Here is a 22,203-nt window from a genome sequence, read left to right as displayed (position 1 = left end):
ATTCCACATTCACATGACAAACTACAAATTGGAATCATTCTTTAGTCACGAATAGTTAATAAATACTTATGTTACCTTCTAATCACCGTGGATACGATATTTTTACTACTTGAACGGCCGGTATACTTGCCGTGTTTGAGACCGTTGATAGAATTTAACTGATTTATAAATTAAAACAAAAGTGTTTTAACGGAATTCTCAACATTAGGTTATCTATCTTTGGATTGCTGTATTTGTTTTTCAATTCTCTGTTTCACTGATTGCAAAAATGTTATTTTGTTTCCATTTTGTTTCTTGTTTTGAGAAATTTTAGATGATCATAACAAGATTTTTTTTTTGTTTGACAATATCTGAACCTATGAAGCCATGTCAAATAATAAAGATAGGAACCCTTCTGTAAACTAAAAAACCTACGAACCTTCTTTTCTTCATGTATGTCATATAAATAATAAGTTTTAAATCATTTCAATGTTCCAGTTATCATTTCCAGGTTATCTCTAATCTCACTGCCAAAAGAAAACAAGGAAAAAGCCGTGGTGATCGGTTTGCTCAGTTTACATTTTCAATTCTCTGTTTTCACTGATAATTGTAAAAATGTTAGTTTTTATTTAGTTTCAGGTTTTCAGAATTTTTAAATGGTGAAAACAAGATTTTGTTGTTTTACAATACATGAAGGTGTTGTGCCCAAAGTGTGTGGGTATCCTCCAAAGTCCCACATTGGGTAGTTTTGAAGGGAGGAATGTTGTGCCCAAAGTGTGTGGGTATCCTCCAAAGTCCCACATTGGGTAGTTTTGAAGGGAGGAATGTTGTGCCCAAAGTGTGTGGGTATCCTCCAAAGTCCCACATCATGAAGTTTGAAGAAGGGAGTGGTAGACTACTACTATAAATAAGAGGTGATAGTTAGTGTCTACTCACCACAACAACATAGGTTCCAATGGGTGTATTGGGGACTTGGGTAGTTGTGTGTCTTGAGAGGGTTTTCAAGTTTTTCCAGAAAACTTGTGTATGAAGGTTTCCAAGTTTTTCCAGAAAACTTGTGATGAGAGGGTTTGCAATTTTGTCCTTGTAAAAATTGTAAGTGGAGAGAAATAAAATGAGTTTGTTTTTGTTTCTCTATTCTTGTTGTGTATGCTTCCGCTGTCGCTGTTTGAAGGCTTCTTTTCCCAACAGTGGTATCAGAGCTGATGGTTTGATCGGGTGACTGGCTCGATGGTGGAGCAGTGTACCAGGGAGGAAGAGAAGCAGTGTACCGAGGAGGTCATATGAAGAGATGGGTTTCCAAGTTTTGCCAGAAAAACTTGTGAGAATGGGTTTCCAAGTTTCGTCAGAAAACTTGTGGGAAGGGGTTTTCAAGTTTCGCCAGAAAAACTTGTGAAGAAGGGTTTTCAAGTTTTGCCAGAAAAACTTGTGAGAATGGGTTTCCAAGTTTTGCCAGAAAACTTGTGGGAAAGGGTTTTCAAGTTTCGCCAGGAAAACTTGTGAAGGAGGGTTTCCAAGCTTTGCCAGAAAACTTGTGAATGATGATGGGTTAATGTGAGACTTTGGATGAAGGGAGGAATGTTGTGCCCAAAGTGTGTGAGTATCCTCCAAAGTCCCACATTGGGTAGTTTTGAAGGGAGGAATGTTGTGCCCAAAGTGTGTGGGTATCCTCCAAAGTCCCACATTGGGTAGTTTTGAAGGGAGGAATGTTGTGCCCAAAGTGTGTGGGTATCCTCCAAAGTCCCACATTGGGTAGTTTTGAAGGGAGGAATGTTGTGCCCAAAGTGTGTGGGTATCCTCCAAAGTCCCACATCATGAAGTTTGAAGAAGGGAGTGGTAGACTACTACTATAAATAAGAGGTGATAGTTAGTGTCTACTCACCACAACAACATAGGTTCCAATGGGTGTATTGGGGACTTGGGTAGTTGTGTGTCATGAGAGGGTTTTCAAGTTTTTCCAGAAAACTTGTGTATGAAGGTTTCCAAGTTTTTCCAGAAAACTTGTGATGAGAGGGTTTGCAATTTTGTCCTTGTAAAAATTGTAAGTGGAGAGAAATAAAATGAGTTTGTTTTTGTTTCTCTATTCTTGTTGTGTATGCTTCCGCTGTCGCTGTTTGAAGGCTTCTTTTCCCAACAGAAGGTACCCTTGAGTAAACTAAAAATCCTATAAATAATACTTAATAAGGAAAGCAATGTTGAGGGAAATACGTGACTCACCCATTCAACCAGCTTCTTGAAAATGAAGCTTTATGTATTGACCTCATCAACTTTAGGGATGATGTCAAAGTTATCTTCTATTAACAATTGGGAGTAGATCTCTAAACTATAACCACGAGGGGTAGTACTTAGGAGAGGTGCTTTTTATCCACATTGTGAGATATGGGAGTGTATTTCGGTTTATAACTTGAGCGGGTTTTATTTATTTATTTGTTTTAATAATTTTTATTGAATTGGTTTATATAAGAATAAAATGATATTTCTTTATTGTAACTTGATAAGAGAAACAACAACATAATAATCAAATGTACTAAAGTACGTAATTGAAATTGTAAAAACTAACGAGGAGTAACAAAATAAATAAAAAAAACCCAATACCCAACACAATTCTATACTCAAGGTTGAAATTGAACCATAATTCTCGATTTGGAAGCATAAGTACTAACTAATTGAGTTGATGATTTTTGAATAATTTTAACTGAACACAAATAATTGTTTTAAAAATATATAAGAACTACAGTGTTTAGGGAATGGATTAGAAGGAATTTGCTGATGTTCTTAATTTGAAAGTTGGATTATTTTAAAAATATGTATAAGGATTAAGGAGTGTTTGGGAGATGGGTTGAAAGGGATTTATTAATGTCCTTACTTAATTTGAAAGTTGGATAGGAGTAATTTTGTGAATCTAATAAAAAAAAAACCTGAATTGTGAGATGATTGAGTGAACTTGACTTGTAAGTACAATATATATTAATTTAAATTATAATATTATATGTAGTTAAATTGTAAACTTAAAGTGTACAACTAAAAAAATATATTTTACTATATTTCAATATAAATAATATTAAATTAATAAATTATTATGTTTGAGATAACATTATTTATTAAACTATTTTATTAAAAGATGATTATTTTTAAATTATTAAATGCATAAATTTAGAATAGATTAAGATTATTCAAAAATAATAACCCAAATCCGTGTTTAAAATACATAGCAACTAATTATTTATCGAATTTAAACTTGTTAAAAGTCAGTTGTGCTGGTTCATTAGAATGGTGCATTACAAATAATGGTTATTTGAATTTTTAGTTTTATACTTTTTCTATATTAATTCAAAATTGATACAAATTGATTACACAATTGTGCAACCTACATTGATTAAAAAATATATTAGGTAATCCAAGTACTTTGGATATAAAATGACTTTTTATTGGTCTGTTATCGAAAAAAAAATGTCAATATTCACGTCAAAAGATGTAGTTTCTTCACTTCTTATATTGAATTTATCTAGAGGTATGTACTATTTTCTTTATGTCTGTCTTCATGCATAGACATATATGATCAAAGTTTTAATATAATTCTACATTTTTTTTATAATCAAGTGCAACAGTCCCTAAGCAAGATTGATGGAGGCTAATTTATGTGCGAAGTTTTCCCATTCAGTTATCTAGTTGTACTATAGATATATGCATATGAATTGATTAAAGGATATTTTTTCAACAAATATAATGTTGATTCCTAAGAAAAATATTCATCTTAAGGGAAATCACAGGGCTTGGAAAAGGACGACATCTATATGCTATATAATTCAATAAAATTAGTAATAATAACATTTAATGCAAAGATTCTCCAAAAATTGAAATTGACACCATACTTACATTGTTCTGTAGTTTTAAATGGTAATAGACAAGGTGTGATTTGTTTTGTATGCAGTATTTGAGTTATTCTAACTTGATATGTGATTTGTATTTTGGGTCATTGAACAAATTAGACTCTAATGGTCAGTTTTTTTCTCAATTTTATTTTTATTCTAGGCAACTGGTTAAAGGTGTCAAGAGAAATTGTTTTTATAATATTGAATGTTCTCTAGTTGATAACTTGGGTTTGTTGTCAAAAAGGCCTTTTACAAAGTGGCAAACTAGTTGAATATCAACACCTTATATTTTGTTGGCTTTTTTATAAGTACACTTTTTTTATTTTTAAAAAAAATTATAAAATATTTGTATTTTTATTTTTATTTTATACCTCTAACTTTTGATTTGCTACTTTTTTCTTCTTTTTTTACACACTTTTCTTTTTCTTTTTCAGTTTTCAAATGCACCATTTCATCTCCCTCAAATTTCTCACTTATTTTAATAAATAGTTTTAACTCTTTCGATTTTTATATTATTTTGCATGTGTGTGAAAACTAAAAGAAGAGAAAGAGGAGATAAGAGTAAGAAAACTATAAAAGAGGAGGGAAAAAAGAGTAATATAAAATTAAAAGAATTAAAATTACCTACTAAAATAGGTAGAATGAAGAAAAGGTAAGGAGATGGACGTGAAAATTGAAAAAAAAAGAAAAGATGTGTAGAAAAAAATATTAAATTAAATATTATAAATATAAAATTAAAAATAAAAAAATTAAAGATATTTTAAATTTTAAATTTTTTTTAAAAAAAGGAAGTATACTTATAGTTAAAAAGAGGTGTATATATCATCAACCTATTTTGTTTTAAAAAGTGATCATATATGGCAAGAGATCAAATCTGAGAACTTTAACTCAGCATTATGTTAAAGATCTTTATCTATTTCTTGTACTAGAATTATTTCAATATATTTTTAAAATAGTTTAACAAAGAAAGGCACTAGACATTACGAAACAAGAAAAGTTTAGCTAATTCTACACAGAACATGGGGAATTATGCAAGAATGAAAATTCTTTTATTTATCCTGATTCCATATACCTGATTTAACAATCTCAGCAAAAAAGAATCATTCATCTTAGCGTTATATCTTTAAGTATGCGCATACACAAAAAAACAATATTATTGACAATCTACTTAATAAAAAACGATAGGGTTAAATATTGTTTCTCAAAGACAATGAGACCAAGACACGCGACTTCTAGTTTGATGTGAAATGTATTGTAAAACTAATCTAAAGCGCGCTTAATCCTTTATGCCTTATGGTTATGAACATGGTAGTCAATAATATGCAGAGGTGGGTGATTTGACTTTAATCAAGTTCTTTTCAAATTTATGGAATTTTACATTCTCATGTTATCAAACATGATACAACTTTAATGAGAAGTTGTATAGCCATAAAAATAGATCTTCATGTTTTTTGCACCCGTTTAATATTAAAGAATGCTAGTTATACTGCAGGGTTTCATTTTATATACTACGTAGTTGGAATTCTGATTACCTACTTAGTTCCTCTGAATATAATTCTAACGAATATGATTGTAAGTCATAATATCAAGTTTACTTGGTTCAAGTATGAAGTCTTGAGGTTGGCACGACTTTATATATCATAGGATTGCATATAGACGCTCTCAGTCATGGAATAAACATGTCAGCCCATACACAGTGCTGGTGAAATTAATAAACTAAATTGTCAACGTGGCATTGCATTAATGTTTATTATTAAAAATTAGATTGTACTATGTAACGAAGAGTGTTATAATAAAGTGTAAAGGCTTAAGAAGAAACAACTATGTTGATGATGTTGATTTTATTAACTAGAGAGGTAAAGTCCTTGAGAACAGGGCAAGAAAAGGTCCAGTTCCACATGGTAGAAGAGCACAAATTTAAGTATACTCAACATATGAACGATGGACTAATCTTTGAAAAGATTGAATAAAACTTTAATTTTTAAATCTAACAATATTTAAATATCTTTATTTATGATCTTTGATTTAAAAAGAATGATAAAGTTAAATTAACCATCCAAATTAACCATCCAGTTGTAAAGACAAGATTTATTTATCCAAAAGGGAAATACATTCTTGCTGAAACCAATTACCACATATATCAATAATAATGATGAATGTAAAAGTAGAAGCGGAATAACAAATTAGCAGAGTGAATCACACGAGTTTTATTTTAGGCAACCTTAAATTGGGACAGTCAGCTTGGTTGAGTGCATCCAGAGATGCACAAAATAAATCTCCATTGCACACTGTTTGCAACTGTGGTAGATTCCGCAATGTTAATGCGGTCAACTTGGGGAGTCTAATACTACCACCACCTGCAAATATCTCCTTCAATGATATACAGTTCTCTACTTGAATTGTCACCAACTTTGTAAGTGATGGCACTAACTCTGATGTCAGCAACGTCTCTATTTTATCACAATATGAGATTTTAAAATGCAGGAGATGACGGAACACCTCTGTTCGAGTCTGAGGAGTAAGCATGTGAAAAGGGGTAGTTTGGATACAAGTACATGCGGAACAAGCATTAGATAAACAAAATAATCTCTTCAGTTTTGTGCATGTTTTAATGGAAATATTTTTAAAAGATGGAGGATCCTTAGACGACAAAGCAGCACATAAGTATTTCCATTGATAATTGTGACATACAGTCAACTCCACAAGGTCTCTTGGCAGTAAATAGGGTTTTTCTGTGCAGTCTGCAAACCATAAGCTTCGAAGATTAAACTCTTGAAAAATTCCCCTTTTGTACAAGTAGTAGTTGTGCATTCCAAAATAGATATCATAAGTTTTAGGTCTATAACCGTTGTTCAAGATTTGTTGCACGTAATGATTGTAGTTATCCCGGTCCAGAAACTCTCCTCGAAAACATTCAAGCATAGTCATCTCTTTTGCGTCTTCTACTTTTATAATCGACCAACCACAGAGATCCAAAAGTTGCAGATTGGTCAAATGGGATAGTACACCTTCTGCTGCTACTGGTAATGGTATTAAACGATTCTGGGACAAGTCAAGCCATTTCAAATTTATTAGATTTTCCAAGCCTTGCGGTACTTGGTCGATGGAACAACATGAAATGACCAATGTTGACAATGCTTGTAGCTTCTCCAGTGGAGGTATATTTTTTAATTTTGGACATTTTTCAAGTACTAAAGAAATAAGAGACCTCAGGTTTGATAGTGAATTCGGTAATGATATTAATTTTGTATTATTTGATAGATCAAGAACTGTCAGAGCATTCATGCGTGTAAAAAAAGAGTCCGAAATATGAGCGATGGGATTATGAGATAAAATTAAGGTGGATAAGCGTGGACATTCAGGCGATGCACCCTCTTGGATTTCTTCTATTTTGTTCCACACCAAAGAAACTGCCTCCAAATCATCTCTCCATTCCCCCATGTCAGGTATCTTTTTCAATTTTTTATTAATTTTTACCATGTATTTCATTATATCGCATGCCATGTTCTTCACCAGATCATGCATTCTCGGACCCCACCCATCCCACAACAACAAAGAATGGTTTATGAGTTTATCTACCATGACATTCCCCTCATAAATCATTTCTTCGAAACTCCTCTTTCCATTCAACAGTCCCCTCTCAACAAGCTTTTGAACCCAATTCCCTTTATTATCATAAGGTAATAGTGCACAGTATAAGAAGCATTTTTGCAAGTCCTTGTCATTTAAATTATCATAGCTACGCTTTAGTACGGTTTTCACCTCTTCTCCCATTTCAAAATTTTCAACTTTATTCAATGCATGCTTCCACCAATGAATGCCATCTTGCCCCTTCATGCTTCTAGCCATCACACTGATTGCAACTGGTAAACCATCGCACTTTTTTACAACGGATCTTGCAACCTCTTCTACTTTAGGGGAAAGCGTTGCAGGTATTCCATGGTGTCCTAATTTTAGCAAAAATAACTTCCAATCTAAATCTTTCTCATCAATCACATCTAAAGGATACACTGTTATCATATCTTTTTGCAAACAATCCATTTGTTGGCACACATGTTTCAAACGACTTGTGATAATCAATTTAATGCCATTCATTTTAAGAGGAATTCCCACCTTCTCTAGATCAATATATTTCCAAACATCATCCAAAATAAGTACTGATTTTTCTATTTTCTCCAACTCAGATGCCAAAATTGTTGCTCTACTTCTCTCATCATCTCTGTAAAGCTTTAACCCCATTGTTTCTGCAATGCGGTGTTGCAATTTGAAAATGGTGAAATCATGGGAAACAGTGACCCAGAAGACATGCTTGAAACTTTTCTTTCTTTTGATCTCATTCTCCATATAAGTTGCTAGGAATGTTTTCCCCACTCCCCCCATTCCGTGTATGCCAATAATCAAAACTTCATCATCCCCCAGAAGCTTCCATATCTTGTCAACATTTTCCTCAAAATCCTCGCCAACAAATTCATTTGACACCACTAGAGGCTTCTTTCTCATATGACATGCCTTTTCTATAATCAAATCCTGTATTTCCATCGATCCTAACTGCTGCATGCTATGATCAGCTCTTGTTTTGAGGTCCTGTAGTTTATTTAACCAATGGTCAACTTGACTCTTTGGCTTCTTGCCCCGTGACTCCAACCATTGTAATTGACCCTTAATGTCTTCTTCCTCTCTTGTTAGATCGCATACCAACTCATTTAACTGTTCGAGAACATGGCTGCTTCCACTCACTCCACGCTCACCTGCTACAAAACCTCTATGCGTTGTTTTTGTCATTGCTTCATTAAAAATTATATATACTCAAATCTCATCAATTTACTTTTTCATATCAGGCTAACCGTAGTAACAAATATAATAAAAATGTACTTTGTTTAAAATTCATAGTAATGAATTGGTGATCAGATCGAATAAGTACCTTCGGGTAAAGTTATTGATTGTGCATTATTTCCGTAGTTAATTAAACCATCAAAATTCATTGTGTGGGTCCATTGAGTCGCTTCAATGCAACATGAGATAAATAAATTATAGTCATCATTTTTAAACTTCAACAAAAATCAAGGAAAAAAATTTGTAAAATAAAATAATAATTGTAATAATAATACCAATAACTTTATTGACTGCAGACCTCAAGATGAAAAAATACATACAATATTATCTACTTTAATATATTATTATTAGTTACAATTTATTAAAAATAACAAAATTATAAGTGAGATGACTAAATACATGCAAAGTGAGATTCACAATATATGGTTTCAAATATAAGTAAAAAAATGTGTTAAAAAATGCGTAAAAATGTATGTCAGTAAATATTTCTCAAAGTAATGATTGGAAAAAGTTTCATATGAAATTGAAAGTTCTTCTCTGACGCAGACCCACACTCATAATGAAATTTATGACTGAAAAATAAAAAAATAGGTTGTATCGCCTAAATACAAAAAGCACAAGTGTGAAGAGAAAGAAAAGAACACTGTAAGTAGGAATAGGATGCAAACCTCCGAGTAAATATGTTGATTCTACATTTATTTGATAGTTACCAAAAGTGTCAATCATTTGCTGATCACCTTCCGCCACTTCATTGCAACATGGGATACATTAAAAAAAATTTCATCATTTTTAAACTTCAACGAGGAAAAATTAAAGCAAAATATAGGAATAACATACTATCCCAAAGATGAAAATTAACAAATCTAGAAATCAAGCAAATATTTGTTCATCAATAGTAGAGAACATACAATATTTGCACATACACACATGAATTATTATTATACTAGTGAATTGAGATATTTCATGTTTTTATATTTTATTTAATAAAAATATTTAAAAATTATTAATATTTAATAGATTAATTGACATTATCTTTGATTTTCAAACTTTAAAATTTTGAGTTTGAATCTTAATTATCTTTATAAGAATGATTAATTTTTAATATTATATTTTATTATTTAAAAATTTAAGAATAAAATTGTTTAAAAAATGTGTATATCAAATGGGACAATCTCTTTTATTATATATTATAGATAACCAGTTGTGACCAAAATATTATATGTTTATCCTCGTATTTTATTAAAACTTTTCATTTATCACCACCTTTAATATTTCACTATTTGTTTAACCAATGGTGATAATTTATATGCTAAATATTTATTATATATAAGTATATTTTATAATAAATTATATATTTAAATCTATTTTTTGTTCTTGTGAAATGGATGAGTTTTAATTTTAGTCCATGTAAAAAAGATTCTTTATCTTTCATCTTTTTAAAATTTTTAAACATTAATTTTGGTCTTTGTAAAATATTTTTGAGCCTTGTAAAATAAGTAAATTTTGCTTTTAATCTCTGTAAAATATTTTTATTTGATTTTCTTTCTTCTAAAATCTAAAATCATAATCTTTGATCCCTATCATTGATTTTAAGGTAAATAAAAATATTAATTTTAAGGACATATACAAATTTTAGAGATAGTCACATAACTTTTTAATAAATAAATAAGTAGTTAAAAATGAATATATAATAATTGGGACTAAAAACAATAATGCTAAATTTTAGAGGATGAAAAATAAAGAAGATTTTTTTATAGGAACCAAAATAAAAACCTATTTATTTTGCAGTGACTAAAAACATATTTGAGTCTAAATAAATAAATAAATATATATATATATATATATATATATATATAATCACTATTTTGAATATAGAAATTATATTTAAAATTTGTGTAAGTGGTCATTTTTAAACATATAAATTATATTTTTATTTAAAATACATAATTTATATTATGACAAAAAGATTATATTTAATTATTAATAACTTTTTTTAAATATTCTATTTTAATTTATAAAAAAATTAAATTAGATAAAAGAATTCTTAGAAGCGCTCCATCGAAAAATAGTCCATAAAAATCCTTTCATTCAATATAGTCATTCTCGTTTAATGTATAAGATTTAATAAATAAATAAATATGATAAATAAAATTTGAATAAGATAAGAAATAAAAAAAATTTCTTGAAATATTTTCGTCAATTAATAGTATCTAAAAACGCTCTTATGCAAGATTATCATTTGTATTTAATATATAGGGATTGATTATTACAATATTTATTTTAATTTTTAATAAATATTTGATCTTTAAACAAAAATTATAAGTTCAAAATTAACTAAAAACACTCAAAAAAATAATTCCTCAAATGTACTTTCTTTTTATTTTGAAGTATTTTCTTGTTAAAGGAAAAAAATTGAAACCAAAAAGAAAGATTTTTCTAAAGATGATCAACCAAGTTTCAATAGAGTGATGCCATGTTGGTTCGAGTAGTATTGAATTCAATCTCCTTTAACAAAGTTCTGAGTTCAAGTTTTATATATGAAAAAAACATGATTGAGATGAGACACCTTATTAAAGATGGCTACCCAAATTCCCTTAGGAGAATTAATCATTGACTTGACTAATAAATATCTCATATTAATAATATATTAAAAAAATTAATTATCAACAAAATTAATAAACATTTTATACTTATAAGAAAACTATTTTTAATTCAAGAATCTAAATAAAAAGGCTTTTAACAAAAAAAGTTGACTTTTCAACTTTTAATTAACTAACTACTTTTTATCAAATATAATCATAATATATCACCAAGTTTATACTAATAACTAGTGTTTTAATTTATGCATGTATATTCAAAATTTATATAACTAAATATTTTAAAAGTATATTATTAACTAAATTATTGAAATAAAATTTTTTATTTAAATAATTTTAAAGACAAATATTTGAATAATAAAACCTAAATAATAATGTTGTATTATAATTTTAAAAATATTATATAATTTTTTGAAAAGTAATTACATTTATAAAAAAAAATAATTTTTGTATAATATTGTTAATAATAATTAAGTTATTATCTCAAATACTAGTTTCTGTTGTTAGTAATATTATATTAATATGTGGTACCTTTAAAAAAATTATAAGTTCTTAAAAAGTGTTATTTATATATCTTAAAATTATCATTAGAGACTAAAAATATTGATTTTAAATTTTAAAGAGATGAAGATTAAAGAAAAATATTTTTCAGGAATTAAAATTAAAATTTACTCATTTAATGAAAACCAAAAATAATGTTTATAAAATTTTAGAGAGATAAAAAATAAGAAATACTAGGATGAAAATTAAAACTCACTCATTTTATTAGGACTAAAATCATATTTTTTAAAAAATTACTTTAGAAATTTTAATTTTTCGAAATAATAAAACTGATATAGGTGAATTAAAATAAAACTCGGTTGTATCAATAACAAAAGACATATGTATGAAGAAAAAAAAGGAAACAACACAATAAAGAGGTAACTAGGATGAGTACCTCCGAAAATATTAATTTGATGGGGAATTGAATCACCAACAGGGTCCAACATTTCGCGAAAACCTTCATTTACTTCAACAAATAAGAGATAGATAAAACAAAAAAAAATTGAGTCATATTTTAAAATTTCAACAAAAATGAAGAAAATAATATGTAAAATAGTAACCATATGATGCCTTAAAGATAGTAACATGATCTATCTATCTATTTATAATATAAATATTAAGTTATACTATAATACGTTGACATATTGCTTTAAAATGAATGTTATGCGCTATCATGTAAGCGAAAAAGCTTGTGTCTCATCTTCCTTATCTTTCTCCTCAACTAAAAGCCACAAAACCTAAAAGTCTTACTCTCCACAATGTCACTCCTCGTCTTCCTCCCCCTCCTCTCTCTCTCTCTCTCTCTCTCGCTCTCTCTCTCTCTCTCTCTCTCTCTCTCTCTCTCTCTCTCGCTCTCTCTCTCTCTCTCTCTCTCTCTCTCTCTCTCTCTCTCTCTCTCTCTCTCTCTCTCTCTCTTCGTGTTTGATCCACAATGCCTCTCTCTACATCCTCCTCCCTTTTCTCTCTCTCTCTCTCTTTATCGTTTAACAATTTCTCACTCTCCACAATGATTTCCTTCACCAATACTTTCTTCTGAGGGGTCGCAACACCTCCATCATGCTCTCCTCCACTACCTTCACCTCCACTAACATCAACCTTTTCCTCTCAAGCTTGCCTATCCCAACACTGTCTCTTGCACCAACATCCTTTTCGTTGTCATCCATGATCTCCTCACCACATTGAAATCATATTTGTAGCAACCAGAATTGTATCTATATCAAAAAGAGGTAATGTTTAACTTTTATTATGATTTCTCTAACCTGTGACTAGAAGAAACAATTTTCACACAGCTTGAACGTATCACTGTATTAAATGTATGAAATTTCATTTTGTAATCTTAAGAATTTCATTCTTTATCACTAATTTGTTACATTTTTACCATGTTTGTAGATAGTATAGTAATTGATTCCTATTTTTACTTATTTTGCAGTGACTAAGAACATATTTGAGTCTAAATTATATACATAAATAATCACTATTTTGAATATAGAAATTATATTTAAAATTGGTGTAAGTAGACATTTTTAAACATATAAATTATATATATTTTATTTAAAATACATAATTTATATTATGACAGAAGATTATATTTAATTATTAATAATTTTATTTTTAAAATATTAAAATTTAAATTTTAAATAAAAAATTAAATTTGATAAAATAATTAAAATAATTCTTAGAAACACTGCATCAAAAAATAGTCCATAAAAACCCTCTCATTCAATATAGTCATTCTCATTTAATGTATATGATTTAATTAATAAATAAATATGATAAATAAAAGAATTTCTAAAAACATTCTCGCCAATTAATAGTCTCTGAAAACGTTATCATTCAAGATTGTTATTTGGATTTAATATATAGGGATTGATTATTACACTATTTTATTTTAATTTTCAATAAAATATTTGATCTTTAAATAAAAATTATAAGTTTAAAATTAACTAAAAACACTCAAAAACATATTTTCTTAAATATACTTTCTTTTTATTTTTAAGTATTTTCTTGCGAAAGGAAAAAAAATTAAAATTGAAAAGAGAGATTTTACTAAAGATGATCAACCAAGTTTCAAAGAGTGGTTCCATGTTGGTTCGAGTAGTATTGAATTCGATTCTCTTAAACAAAGTTTTGAATTTGAATTTTATATATAAAGAAAACATAACTGAAATAAGATAACTTATTAAACGTGGCTAGCCAAATTCCATGACAAGAATTAGCCATTAACTTCATCGATAAATATTTATATAAATAATATGATTAAAAAAATTAATTAATAAAATTAATAAATATTTTATACTTATACGAAAACTATTTTTAATTCAAAAAATTAAGTGAAAAGGCTTTTAACAAAAAGTTGACTTTTCAACTTTTAGTTAACTAACTATTTTTTTTAATCAAATATAATCATAACATGTCACCAAGTTTATATTAATAACTAGTATTTTAATTTATGATGCATGTATTTTCAAAATTGATATAAATGGATATTTTAAAAAATATAAATTATATTTTAAATTTATAATAAATCATTTATATTGTAATAAAAGATATTTTATTTAATGATAATTTATTTTAAAATATTAATATTTAATTTATAAATAATTATGATAAATAAAAGACGATAAAATAATTATAATAAAGCTTATTGTAAGGAAAAAAAGTTAGGCATCTCGATTCCATCCCATCCCCTCTGACGTGGATTTGGCAGACCTAACTCAGACATAACAACATATTTGGTTTGGTAGTGAAATTGTTCCGGCCAAAGGGTAGACTAGGATTTTTTCCTAGATCGTGCCTTAGAGCCAGAGCATTCAAAAGTGTAATCTGCCTGCTCAACTTTAGGGTTTTGGGTTTTATGGTACATCGTTCATGGGCTTCTTGGGCCCCGAGAATCAAGGGATTTCCCTAACCGTTCTTATCATGATGGTGCGTGTTAATGGGAACGAGCTTGGTCGGATTCCGACCGACTGGACCCGTACCGAGGGTCCAGTAAGGTAATCGCCAAGTGGTTCCCTTGTAGGCGAGAGGAATCGAGCTTAGCAGGTCGAGTCGGGCTATGACCGATTAGGTCTGTACTGAAACTTAGACGAGAGGTAACTTAGTCGGATATCGACCGAGTAGAGATCAGTCGGATTTTTACCTAGACGGTACACTAGTCAGATTTTTACCTAGACGGTACACTAGTCGGGTTTTTACCTAGACGGTACACTTGTCGAGTTTTTACCTAGACGGTACACTTGCCTTCCAGCCCTGAGCCTATAAGGCGAGAGGGCTTGTGGCCTGGTAACTTAGTCGGATATCGACCGAGTAGAGATCAGTCGGATTTTTAAATAGACGGTACACTTGCCTTCCAGCCCTGAGCCTATAAGGCGAGAGGGCTTGTGGCCTGGTAACTTAGTCGGATATCGACCGAGTAGAGGTCAGTCAAATTTTTACCTAGACGGTACACTCGGCCAAATTCCGATTGCTATAACAAGTGAAAATAATTCTCGAAACGAAATTCATGGACCAAGTTGGTAAAAGTCCGTCTGATTTGATAATAAGAAAATATTCTAAGTTAAAAGGTTGAATCTTAATGGGACCAGTCGTCCAAATACCGACTGGAAAAATGGAAATTTTTTGTTAAGTTAAAAGTTGAAAATCAATGGGACCAGTCGTCCAAATACTGACTGGAAATTTCCAAAATTTTGCTATATAAAGGTTGATCCTTAATGTAACTAATCGTCCTGCTACCGACTTGAACAAAGCAACAAATTTTTCTAAGTTAAAGTAATCGCCCTAATGCCGAGTAAGAAAAATAATAATTTATTCTAAGTTTGTAAGGATATGTGAATCTCGTCTCGCCTAAATTCCGAGAAAGAGAAATTAAATTACTCTAATGTTTAAAACGACAGCCCAATTGTCGAGTAAGAGGAAATTAAATTATTGAAAGTTCGAAATGATATGCGAATCAGGTCTCGTCTAAATTTCGCATAAGAGGAAGAATATAATCATTCTAAGTTCAAATTTGAACCTTTTTAACCATAAAAAATCAGCCAAATTCCGATTTCCATCTCCCAGAAAACAAAAGTTTCTAAGTTTAAATTCGAGCCTTTTTAATCATAATGGATCGGCCAAATGATTACCATCTTCAGTGAATCAAAAAGATTATAAGTTCCAATTTGAAGGTTTTTTAATCATAATGGATCGGCCAAATTCCGATTACATCTCAAGGAAATCAAAATAAGTTTAAATGAAAAACTTGGCCGGGTGGTCGGCCAAATGTCGACTTTAAATAATGAACGAAAAATTCCCAAGTGTAGATGAAACTCAACCAAGTGATCGGACAAATGCTGACCGAACATAATTAATGTGGAAAATTTCGTTTAGAATCATATTTTTTGACCATATGAATCGCCGGAATTCCGATTCAGACATAGAGTTGAAGAATGGAACTTTGGTTTGAGTTAATCATCCAAATGCCGAATCACATAATGAACTAAACATTCAAATATGGGAATCCTCCATACCCCGACTTGTTTGTCCTGGATCACCAAAATCCGATTAGCATTCAAATAGATGAATAAAATTTATCAAATTAGCATTGAACCGCAATTCTATGAATGGGTCGTCCAAAATTCGATTTGCTGTCTTGAATCATTAAAATTCCGATTAACAACGGTGAATAAAATGTATCAAGTTAAAAATCAATTTAAATCATACATTTTGTCTTCGAGTTGTTTATATTCGCCCAGTCGGATTTGTGTCGACAATCATGAGTTTTAGTCTTCGAATTATTTATACTCACCCAGTCGGACTTTTGCCGACAATCACGAGTTTGATCTTCGAATTATTTATACTCGTCCAGTCAGACTTTTGCCGACAATCACGAGTTTGGTCTTCGAGTTATTTATACTCGCCCAGCCGGACTTTTGCCGAAATCACGAGTTTGGTCTTCGAGTTATTTATACTCGCCCAGCCGGACTTTTGCCGACAATCACGAGTTTGGTCTTCGAGTTATTTATACTCGCCTAGCCGGATTTTTGCCGACAATCACGAGTTTGGTCTTCGAGTTATTTATACTCGCCCAGCCGGACTTTTGCCGACAATCACGAGTTTGGTCTTCGAGTTATTTATACTCGCCTAGCTGGACTTTTGCCGACAATCACGAGTTTGGTCTTTGAGTTATTTATACTCGCCCAACCAGACTTTTGCCGACAATCACGAGTTATTTATACTCGCCCAGTCGGATTTTTGCCGACAATCACGAGTTTGGTCTTCGAGTTATTTATACTCGCCCAGCCGAACTTTTACCGACAATCACGAGTTTGCTCTTTAAATAACACACCTGTCGATCATGAAAAGATAAAAGAGATGGTATTTAATAAAATTGGAATTATTGGTTAGTGGTGCCTCGTTAAAAACCTTCTCAGTAAAAAACCTTTTCACATTTTTATATGGAATAAAAATCTCTTGGGACGACCCCAGCTTCTCGGCTTTCAGCTACCCTTTTAATAATCTGATTCTCCTCCGTCTTGATGTGGCTCAAGGCGAAAGCCCTCACCTCCGACATCGTTTGACAGTTCGCTCTTTCGAGCGCAATGTCGAAGGCTCCAGACCTCAAACCTTTTTGAAATGCGATGACCGCCATCCTCTCGTCCAACGACGCTATCCTCAAGGCGACCTCGTTGAACCTCTGTAGGAAATCTTTCAGAGACTCCTCGCACTGTTGTTTGAGGTCAAACAAATCTGACGTGATCGACAGCTTCTTTTTGTTAGCGGCGAACTGCGCCATGAAGAGCCGGCTAAAGATATTAAAGTCGGTGATTGACCGATCCGGTAGACCGCTGAACCAGTCGAGCGCCGCCTTCTTGAGTGTGCCCATGAACAACTTGTAGTGGACTTCCATGCTCCCTCCACAAATCAACATTTGAGCCCGAAAGTCCGTCAAATGCTGACTGGGGTCTTGCGTTCCATCAAAAGGTTCGACCTGTGGTATCCGATGATCCCTAGGGATCATCTCGGCCTCTATGGCTTCCGAGAATGGTCGAAAGTCTCTAGGGACCTCCAGCATGACGTCCTCCTCCATAGTCCTGGCACTGGCCGTTATTCTGGCTTGCAGCTCATCCGCTCTCCTCCTGATTTCTTCGTTCTCGTGCTGAATGGCCTCCTCTCTCTCCCTGGACCGTGCGTTGTCCTCCCTTAAGCCATTGATCATGGCCATCATCTCCTCCTTGGTAGGGGGTTGTGAGTTGTTGTTGTTGTTGTTGTTGTTGCCGCCTCTCGCCATGGTAAAGTGTAGGTCTTTCTGTATGACTTGGGGCGTAGGAAGAGTTTCACCGTAGCCCCACGGTGGGCGCCAAAATGTTCCGGCCAAAGGGTGGATTAGGGTTTTTTCCTAGATCGTGCCTTAGAGCCAGAGCATTCAAAAGTGTAATCTGCCTGCTCAACTTTAGGGTTTTGGGTTTTATGGTACGTCGTTCATGGGCTTCTTGGGCCCCGAGAATCAAGGGATTTCCCTAACCGTTCTTATCATGATGGTGCGGGTTAATGGGAACGAGCTTGGTCGGATTCCGACCGACTGGACCCGTACCGAGGGTCCAGTAAGGTAATCGCCAAGTGGTTCCCTTGTAGGCAAGAGGAATCGAGCTTAGCAGGTCAAGTCGGGCTATGACCGATTAGGTCTGTACTGAAACTTAGACGAGAGGTAACTTAGTCGGATATCGACCGAGTAGAGATCAGTCGAATTTTTACCTAGACGATACACTAGTCAGATTTTTACCTAGACGGTACACTAGTCGGGTTTTTACCTAGACGGTACACTTGTCGGGTTTTTACCTAGACGGTACAAAAACCATAGTGGATTATGATAACTCAAACATGTTTTAACTAAATATTAGTATGTTTGGTTACCAAAATAGAATTAGGTTCAACTAGGAAAAACTATAAGAGTATGGAGCTGCTTTTGCTTCATTTAAAATTAATTTTGAATTTTTAGTTGTTGTATTTTTTTCTTATTGACTTTAACACTTATTTATTCTTTTAATTTAGATATCTTGTGTTTTCTTCTTTTCTATATATTAGATACTTTGTGATTGATGTTTATGTTAATTTAATATATATATATATATATATATATATATATATATATATATATTAATCATGTTATTAGAAGTGATAGTATTTTTGTGTTTTATATTAAGTTATCTAAATTTTGAATAAGTTATATTAGAAAGAGAATAGTTATTTTATCAAGATAGAAATTATTAACTAATTTAATGTATTTAAGAAGTTTGAATAGATTATATTATGAGATTATCTATAAAAAAAAATTATATATAAGATCAAATCTAAGTATATGATTGAACTTATATTCAATTAATTATTTAAATTACATTTTGTAAATTTTATCATCTTAATTTTATCGCGTAACTATAACTCTTTATATTCAAAGGATATTTTTGTCGTATTTTTCAAATTAAAGTTTACTCTTCCACTTAAACAATGAAAGTTAAGTAAAGGAAAAAGATGATTTTCAATTAAAGGATATTCAACATTTAAATAGGATAAAACAAAATGCAAATCTGTATCTAGAGAAACTTAAGAAGCGTAGAAAAAGTAAAAGTCATCATTTCAATTCATATCTAAAAAAATGTTAAGTACATATTACTCACCTTGTAATGGATTTAATGCTCCTCCTTGTGGAGCCGTTGAAGAGGAAGCAATGATGTTTTGCGTTCCTCCGTTGCCACAATAAACCGAGCATATAGAAATGCCTTTCCCTGGTGTTTTCTCTAAATGTGCTTTAATTCTTGAAAAACCTCCTCTAAATTCACGATTACAATGCTTACACTTCCACCTCTTGTTTTCTTCAATAATGATGACTTCATTCGTGTATTTTGAATCACCTTTCGGCCGACCCATGATTTATTTCCTAAACACACAATTAATTTAAATATTTATGCATCATATGGTCCTATTATATGATATAGGAAGAACTTGTATCTGTGTTTGACTTAATAATCGTATAATGAGTCTATTTGTTAAACTTTATAAAAATTAAAATAAAAAAATCTTTAAAAAGTAGAAAGAATTATTTATTAAAAATATAAGCAAGTAACTATTTACAGCACCATTAACTCTGATTTCCAATCTACCGTGTTTCCAACTAATATCAAAAACAAAAAATTGATAAATAAAGTAAAATAAAATAAAAAAAAGCTAATGAAAATCTAAAGTATGATCATAAACCACTACAAAACCAAAGAAAAAAAATTGGGATTACCAAATAATGTCCTCCCAGCAGCTGGTGGTTGTGATTGCTGATTAATGCTGCAACTCTGTTTGAATATCTAAAAAAAAAATTTCAAAATTGTTGGAGAGATATGAGAAATAAAGAGGAAATTAGTAGATAGATCTGGTCTCCAAAACTTGCTAGCGAGATCAGAACCTCACCTCAATCAAAACTTGGGAATAGGTATTCTATTCAGAATAAAGAATCATAGGGTTAAATATTGTTGCTTAGAGACAATAAGACCGATGCATATTTTTCGTGAAGATTAGTTCCTTCTAAGAATTTAGCAAATTCCTTAACATTGCAGCTTTCTAGAGCTGAAAATTATCTCAAAACTTGAGGTTCAAAATTTCAAGTAACGAAGGATTCGTTTTTTTTTTAATTTTTATATTTTTATCATTAAAATTACAATTACAACAATAGAACTCAAACTTAAAAATCCAGAGAAAGAATATCATAAAAGTAAGACAGCAAGCTTCAAAAGTTGATTTCCTACAAAATGCAGATCTTTCCTTACAGTTTGCGGGAGGATAAGACCACTAAAACTTAATGTTTGCAAACTAATTATTTCATAAATTACATAGTTTTTAAGTTAAGTTCCTTCGTAAGTTTATTATTAATGCAAATGGATATTTATTAGTATTAATGAATTGAAAACTACTCGTTCCTGCAAATGGCTACGGGGCAAGGTAGTCCTGCAAATGAATACTCGTTCCTTCTCCCGTTTCACATTTCTATGGATTTTTATTATTAATATTTAATGCACTCATGAGTTTAATGAATACTAATTTTTTGATGTAGTTAATGAAATCTATTTAAAGTGAATCAGAAAACAATAATGAAAAAAAGTGTATTTCTATGGAGTGCATCAGATTAAATTTCATATAAACAATTAAAAGTGTCTGAGTAACTATTTACTTTGATTTTTCAGCTACTTTATGAAATGAAAAAATGGATAAATAAAAATAAGTGAAAGAAAATCTCATCTCAGGTATGACAAGCAATTTTCATTACAAAATAAAAGAAGAAAAAAAGGAATTACCGAATGATGGCGATGGAGGTGTGGAGCAACTGTGTTTGAATATTAAAAAATTGAAGAGTGGATTCAGAAATAAAGAGGAAAGAAGAGAGATTTGAGGAGAACCTGAAGTTGAGGAATAGCAATTCAATTCACTCTGTTATATTGGCTGTTCCAGAGAGAGATACAATTTCCTGGAAAGTGCAATACACATTCATAAAGTAAAGTAAATTGAAGGAAGCATTGAATTCCAAAAAATAGAATTTAAGACTTGACTCTACTAAAAAATGATTGTACAAGTTTAAAAAAGCTTGCAAAAAAATAATAATATCTGGAAATAGAATACAATTTTAAAGATTGTATTTAAGATTTATACTACAAGCAAGTTAACCCTCCCCGCTTAATGGAATTGGAGAGTTGATAATAATAACGTGTGAAGTAAGGTGTTGACCGTACTACGTTGCAGATAGAAAAATGCCATAAAGAAAGGTACCCTACACGAACGCGTAATTGAAGGAGACTTGCCTCCGCTACACCTTTTTATTTTTTGTTTTTGGTTACAGATGAAAACATAAAATAGTCAAAGACAAATGCCGATCCAAAGTACAAAATGAAAAGATAAAATAATATATAACTTTACTGTCTTATAAGTAAAACTTTTAAAATTTAAAATTAAATATAAATATTACACATATATATATATATATATATATATATAAATATGTTTTTAGTTCTTCAAAATTAGAATAATTCTGTTTTTGTCCCTCAAATTTAAAATTATTATTTTAAGTCCCTATAATTTCAAAAAATCTTATTTTAGTCCTTATATTCAAAATTTTTTAAGAAATTTATCAAACATTATTGCATAAAATCTACCTAATAGTATCCCTATCAGTGAAAATATCACATTAAATCCGGTTGATGTTGCATAACTGTATTAATTAGTCACTTTTAAATATGTTATTAGTGACCTAAGGGACTAAAATAAGATTTTTGAAAATTATAGGGACTAAAAACAATAGTTTTAAATTTAAGGGACCAAAATCATATTTGTCTTAAATTTGAGGGACTAAAAACATATTTAAGCCT

At 30.9% G+C, this 22,203-nt stretch overlaps 1 protein-coding gene across 13 annotated transcripts; it reads right to left on the bottom strand.

The window, feature by feature from the left end:
* Positions 1 to 5,938: 5,938 nt before the first annotated feature.
* On the bottom strand, positions 5,939 to 21,610 carry LOC109792756 (putative disease resistance protein At4g27220). 13 transcript variants are annotated; one of them, XM_083073120.1, is made up of 8 exons: positions 21,571 to 21,610; positions 21,241 to 21,308; positions 20,088 to 20,154; positions 19,477 to 19,736; positions 12,219 to 12,290; positions 9,353 to 9,430; positions 8,773 to 8,853; positions 5,939 to 8,602 (listed from the first exon to the last, which is right to left on the bottom strand). In XM_083073120.1, the coding sequence occupies exons 4-8, from the start codon at positions 19,724 to 19,726 to the stop codon at positions 6,048 to 6,050; spliced, it is 3,036 nt and encodes a 1,011-aa protein (XP_082929246.1). In that variant the 5' UTR covers positions 19,727 to 19,736; positions 20,088 to 20,154; positions 21,241 to 21,308; positions 21,571 to 21,610; the 3' UTR covers positions 5,939 to 6,047. The 13 variants fall into 13 exon arrangements, with proteins under 13 accessions (XP_082929246.1, XP_082929247.1, XP_082929244.1 ...); XM_083073121.1 differs by lacking the exon at positions 21,571 to 21,610 and adding an exon at positions 21,491 to 21,509; XM_083073118.1 differs by lacking the exon at positions 21,571 to 21,610 and having other exon boundaries at positions 21,139 to 21,467.
* Between the last annotated feature and the right edge of the window lie 593 nt (positions 21,611 to 22,203).

Source organism: Cajanus cajan, chromosome 4 (assembly GCF_000230855.2).
Source record: "Cajanus cajan strain Asha chromosome 4, NIPB_CcT2T_4, whole genome shotgun sequence".
NCBI classification, from domain to species: domain Eukaryota; kingdom Viridiplantae; phylum Streptophyta; class Magnoliopsida; order Fabales; family Fabaceae; genus Cajanus; species Cajanus cajan.
Note: the sequence above shows the minus strand (reverse complement) of the source record. Positions and strands in the feature narration are given on the sequence as shown.